This window comes from Sphaeramia orbicularis, chromosome 1, assembly GCF_902148855.1.
Source record: "Sphaeramia orbicularis chromosome 1, fSphaOr1.1, whole genome shotgun sequence".
NCBI classification, from domain to species: domain Eukaryota; kingdom Metazoa; phylum Chordata; class Actinopteri; order Kurtiformes; family Apogonidae; genus Sphaeramia; species Sphaeramia orbicularis.
Genome location: NC_043957.1, coordinates 12,760,068 through 12,766,385, shown reverse-complemented (window position 1 = coordinate 12,766,385; position 6,318 = coordinate 12,760,068). Strand labels below are relative to the sequence as shown.

Here is a 6,318-nt window from a genome sequence, read left to right as displayed (position 1 = left end):
CGGCCGGAGGTCTGATGATACGACAGTGAAGTCAATCATCGACCTCCGGCCTAGGGTGTCCTGGTGCCAAGTGCACTTATGGACATCCCTGTGTTCGAACATGGTGTTTGTTATGGACAAACTGTGACTAGCACAGAAGTCCAATAACAGAACACCACTCGGGTTCAGATCAGGGAGGCCGTTCCTCCCCATCACCCCCCTCCAGGTCTCACTGTCGTTTCCTACGTGGGCATTGAAGTCGCCCAGGAGAACAATGGAGTCCCCAGTCGGAGCACCATCCAGCACCCCTCCCAGGGACTCCAAGAAGGCCGGGTACTCTGCACTGCTGTTTGGCCCGTAGGCCGAAACAACAGTGAGGCACCTGTCCCCAACCCGAAGGCATAGGGACGCGACCCTCTCGTTCACCGGGGTGAACTCCAACACATGGCGGCTGAGCTGAGGGGCTATGAGTAAGCCGACTTATCTGTTTATTTGTGCATTTAATTGTTGGCAAATCATGTACTAAAATACCCATCTGTTGTTTCTTAGACAACCTGTGGCAATATCTGGACAATGAAGTCGGCAGGCAAACCACCAACACCAGAGCAGATGCAATAATTGAGGTCCAGAGATACATGTCAGAAGGCAACATCCCCCATTCCAGTGATCCACTGAAATACTGGGACAGTCAAAGAAGAAATTACCCTCACCTGTTTCAGCTCTCTTTACAGTTTCTTTGCACACCAGCCTCCTCGGTGCCATGTGAATGATTATTTTCTAAAGCCGGAGAAATTGCATCAAAAAAGTGAAATCGGCTGAAGGCCAAAACTTTGGAAAGGCTTATTTTTTTAAATAAAAATTTGTAAACAAAAAAAAAAAAATCCCAGTCCACAAGCATCCTCATTTACAACACGTTCACTTAGATTTTCATGTTATGATACATGTTCACATTATTTATTGACTGTATCTAAAAATATCAAAGATATTTTAAATTTAAATGAAGATATGAAATAATACAATATAAAATACAATGACTTAAATCATATTATTGTATATACTAGGTCATTAAATCAGTGTCAGTTGAGTCTGTGCACTAGGTTGCTTGTAAGGATTTTTAAGGTCCAGCAGGTGTCAGTATTCAGTGACACAGTATCAACACAGTGTGTCATTGTGTCGACACGCTTCATGAGGCCTCATTGACCCATCACTAGCAAACGAACCAGGTCACAGACGAGCAGGCAAAAACAGGAACAGGCAGAATCAGTGGTCGGACGACAAAACGGGTCACAACGGGCAGACAGACTGACAGGATCCAAAAAACGCTGGTAAGTAAGCACACGAGTGAAGCAAACAAACTGGCAGAGAAACAGGGGAAGACACAGGGTTTAAATACACAAGAGGGAGGGAAGACAATTAGACACAGGTGGAACACATCAGGGTGGAGTCAGGTAATCAGACACAGGTGAAACAATCAAGGAGGGGAAGTAAAGACACCAGACATGACACATGAGGGAAACTTAACAAAATAAAACAGGAAATGACAGACAAAACAGAAAAGACAGACAAAATCCAGACACTGTCTGGGAGCAGACATGAGAGATTTGTGCCGCTCCTGACAATTTGTAACTGCCTTGTGATGCTCAGGTCTAGAAATCTAGAATGGTCTCCAAATTTGGGAGTGATGATAAGGGTGAGTGTTACATAAGTGCCCTAATCTGTTATGGTCTTATTTCTTTGTATCAAGATTATATTGTCGCTTTAATATGTCACCGTGTATGCGAAATGTGATCTTGTGTCAGTACCATTACAGTGAATCCAGAAAGTATTCAATCCCCTTCACTTTTTCTGCATTTTGTTATTCTACAGCCTTATTTCAAAATAAATTAATTTTTTTTCCTCATCAATCTACACACAATACCCCGTAATGACAAAGTGAAAAAAGTTTTTTAGAAAATTTTTGCAAATGCATTAAAAATAAAAAACTGAAATACCACATATTCATAAGAACCCTTTATTCAGTACTTTTTAGAGGCACCTTTGGCAGCGATTACAGCCTCAAGTCTTCTTGGGTATGATGCTACAAGCTTGGCATACCTGTATTTGGGGTATTTTTCCCATTTTTCTCTGCAGATCCTCTCAAACTCTGTCAGTTTAGACGGGGAGTGTTGCTGCACAGCTATTTTCAAGTCTTTCCAGAGATGTTCAGTCGGGTTCAAGTCTGGGCTCTGACTGAGCCACTCAAAGACATTCACAGACTTGTCCTGAAGCCAGTCCTTCGTTATCCTGGCTGTGTGCTTTGGGTTGTTGTCCTGTCGTACGGTGAACCTTCGCCTCAGTCTGAGGTCCTGAGCGCTTTTCATCCAAGATGTCTCTGTACATTGCTGCATTCATCTTCTTGATCCTGACTAGTCTCCCAGTTCCTGCTGCTGAAAAACATCCCCACAGCATGATGCTGCTACCACCATGCTTCACCATAGGGATATTTGCCAGGTGATGAACGGTGCCTGGTTTCCTCCAGACATAACACTTGGCATTCAGGCCAAATAGTTAAGTCTAGGTTTCATCAGACCAGAGAATCTTGTTCCTCATGGTCTGAGAGTCCTTTAGGTGCCTTTTGGTAAACTCCAAGCGGGCTGTCATGTGCCTTTGACTGAGGAGAGGCTTCTGTCTGGCCGCTCTACCATAAAGGCCTGGTTGGTGGAGTGCTGCAGATATGATTGTCCTTCTGGAAGGTTCTCCCATTTCCTCAGAGGAATGCTGGAGCTCTGTCAGTGACCATCAGGTTCTTGGTCACCTCCCTGACCAAGGCCCTTCTCCCATGATTGCTCAGTTTGGATGGGCAACCAGCTCTAGGAAGAGTCCTGGTGGTTCCAAACTTCTTCCATTTATGAATGACAGAAGCCACTGTGCTCTTCGGGACCTTCAAGGCTGCAGAAATTTTTTGGTACCCTTCCCCAGATCTGTGCCTCGATATGATCCTGTCTCGGAGGTCTACAGACAATTCCTTTGACTTCATGGCTTGATTTCTGCTCTGACATGCATTGTCAGCTGTGGGACCTGAAATAGACAGGTGTGTGCCTTTCCAAATCCAAGTCCAATCAATTGAATTTACCACAGGTGGACTCCAGTCAAGTTGTAGAAACAGGATACACCTGAGCTCAATTTTGAGTGTCATAGCAAAGGGAGTGAATACTTACGTACATGTGATACTTCAGTTTTTTTTTTATTTTTAATACATTTGCAAAAATCTCAAAACAACTTCTTTCACTTTGTCATTATGGGGTATTGTGTGTAGATTGATAGGAAAAAATGAATTTAATCCATTTTAGAATAAGGCTGTAACATAACAAAATGTGGAAAAAGTGAAGGGGATCAAATACCTTCCGGATGCACTGTACGTGTTTAGTGCGTGCAGTAGGTGCCTAACATAGCAACCTTTGGGTAAGTGTTTAACTTTTGAATAGTCAGCAGAGATCTCTCCTCAACTGTCCTTTGGGTGCAGTGTGACCTCTTATCTGTGCACAAGTAAGGCCATGAAATAAAAAGTGCATTTCTTCTTTGATCACCTCATCACAGAGTGGTGATTGTCAGTCTTAAAATCCAACAAGAAACTATACAAAAGTGTCTGACATCAACTAAAGTTTTAAGGCAATGAACCTTAAATGTAGTATACTGAACAGAGACCTGTAGTACACACTGACTGCAGTTTGAACACATTAAACACTGCAATAAACATTGATTACATCCTATGAATGAACCAAATCAGATTGTGCTGCACTGTTGTACTGAGGTTTCTATTGTTCGTTACTTACAGCTACAGCAGTAGTATATCCATTGTTAGTACCTGGAGTGGTAGTATTAGCAGTTATGGGTATTTGTACTACTTATTGATAATTACACTAGTAATAGCTGTTCTAGTTTTAACAGTTATAGTTTAGTTTGCTGTGCATCTATGTGCCCCCCCTCCCTTCTATCCCCCTCCCTCAGTCTTTCTCTTACTTTAAACCTCTCTCTTTAAACCCAACTGGTCAAGGCAGACAACCATCCTCGAGAGTTGGGGTCTGCTCCAGGTTTCTGCCTGTTAAAAGGACGTGTTTCTTTGCCAGTGTCATCAAGTATTTGCTCCTGGAGGATTCTGTTGGGTGTCTGTGAATTGGGCTATTAAGAGTCTGGTCTAGAAGAGCTCTAAATGTAAAGTGTTGTGAGATAACACTTGTTATGATTTGGCACTATATAAATTAGATTGAAATTCTCTATAGTTTCAGGAAATAGTGACTTGGATCAGAGCCTCCGTAATGTTGTGTATATTCACAGTATTTTATTTCACAGTTGTGAGTAGAAGATCAAAAATATATACACCATTTATTATGTAAGATAGCCTCTATATTAAATATAAAAATTGCCTATGGTACTTGAAAATTAGAAGTGAAAGTATCTACACCTGAAAGACTGAAAAGGTCATAATATATAACAGCCATTAAAAAGTTTACATCTCTTCTCAGCAGCAATTCCACACCTCTTTCTCTGGCCTTTTTTTATTTGGGATTCTGAAAGACCTGTTGCATATTGGGAGATTTGTTGTTGATGGCTTCCTCTGTCTCTTTAGTTTGCTGCCAATGGCCAGGACAATGTCCTCCACCATGTTTTGCTGATACAGCAGATCCTGGTCATTATGTTGTCTGTTCAGGTGTTTATTTGGTGGGTTCTTGGCAGACGTTTCAAAAAACATCATCCTGTGGGCTTTGGCAAAGCTCATGGCGTGCTGCTGGCTCACCTGGGCATCGGCTCTGTGGGGGCCACGGAGGTCACTCTTATTACCCACCAGGAACCTGCAGAGGGAGAAAGGCAACAGAGGTGTCACATGATCATAATGGAGGTACAAAGTGTTTCAGTTGAAGCTTTAAAAATCATAGTCTTGGTCACAGGGCAGTGTTTCTCTCATTCCTATAGAAAATTGGTGAGCAGTGCTGAAAAACTGTGTGCAAACATGATGGCCTACAAACTTGACTCAGACCAGCTCTGTCAGGAGGAATGGGCCAAAATTCCAGCGTGAGAAGCTTGTGGAAGGATACCAAAAACATTTGACCCAAGTCATACAGCTATTAGGCCTGTAACGGTACACAAAATTTTCGGTTCTGGACGTTTTCGGTTTTGAAAGCCATGGTTCAGTTTTTGTTGGTTTGGTACGGGAAGAAAGAAAACCCCTCAAAATGTCTTTGATGCATTTATTATGAATTTTTGAACATTTTCCCCCCAATTTTTGGAGACAACAGAATATAGAAAAACAGGAATAATATAATTCTGCTGCTGTAAATCAAATAGAAAATAAATATTACTAAATGTATTTTAAACATTCGCATTGCACTTTTCCCAGAAAGGTAGTTTTAAACAAACAACAAAAATCAAATCACAGTTCTGTCAGTTCACATTCTGCATAAAAATAACAAAATTCCACATGAAGTGCAACATTAACAAGAGGGCAAACTCGTATTCTCTTTTAACAAACTTAAGAGCAACGTTGACAACAAAATGAACATTATTTATTTTAGGACAACTGTTTAGGCCACTTTGTGTATTTATGTGTGTGTGTGTGTGTGTGTGTGTGTGTGTGTAGGGTGTGATTTGTCAAAAACACAGAGGGGGGATTTTTTTTTTTGGGGGGGGCGGCATTAATATACGTGGGGGTGCAGTCCATAACTAACACTGGTGTGAAACAAAAGTGAAACTTTACATACTTTCAACTAAGGATGGGAATCGAGAACCGGTTCTTTTTGAGAACCAGATCCCAGTAGTTCGATTCCTTGGAATCGTTTACCTGCCTGCTTAACGATTCTGCTTATCGATTCCAACCTTTGTTGCGCATGCGCGATGACGTCACACGCACGCTGCATTGTTTTGTTCAGAACGTAGCCAACATGGCGTCGAGGCAGAAACAGTCTAAAAAGACAACACTAGGTCCACATGTAACACTTGCAAAGCTTCCATTTCTTCAAAAGGGTAGAATCCCTCCAATATACTCAAACATTTGTCCACACAGCATGTGATTCATTTGATACGCTACTTAGCGGTGCTTGTGAATCTACCGGCAGAGTGAACACCAGGCCATCATCTGGGCCCAGTACCGGTTTGGGCAACAAACGTCGTAACCCCTCAGATACGAGTTTCCGAAGGTAGGGGAAAGGAAATGAGGTGCACAAGATAGAGACGGGAAATGTTTTCCAACATCCTCCAAAGCCAATATGGTTTTGTTCATGACGGCAGCATGACCGTTTTTCATATGATGGTGCCACGTGAGGGTCAAGGGTCACACACATTCAACAGTGGTTTCTGTCTGTTTTG

General features: G+C 42.1%; 1 protein-coding gene across 2 annotated transcripts in view; it reads right to left on the bottom strand.

Annotated features, from left to right (window-relative positions):
- Positions 1-3,205: 3,205 nt before the first annotated feature.
- Positions 3,206-6,318, bottom strand: part of LOC115429648 (ras-related protein Rab-33B-like) — a 31,932-nt gene continuing 28,819 nt past the window's right edge. For both annotated transcript variants that reach the window (XM_030149321.1, XM_030149407.1), the window contains one exon: positions 3,206-4,808. In XM_030149321.1, the coding sequence (XP_030005181.1) occupies positions 4,478-4,808 (331 nt within the window). In that variant the 3' untranslated portion in view covers positions 3,206-4,477. The remainder of the gene's footprint in view (positions 4,809-6,318) is intronic.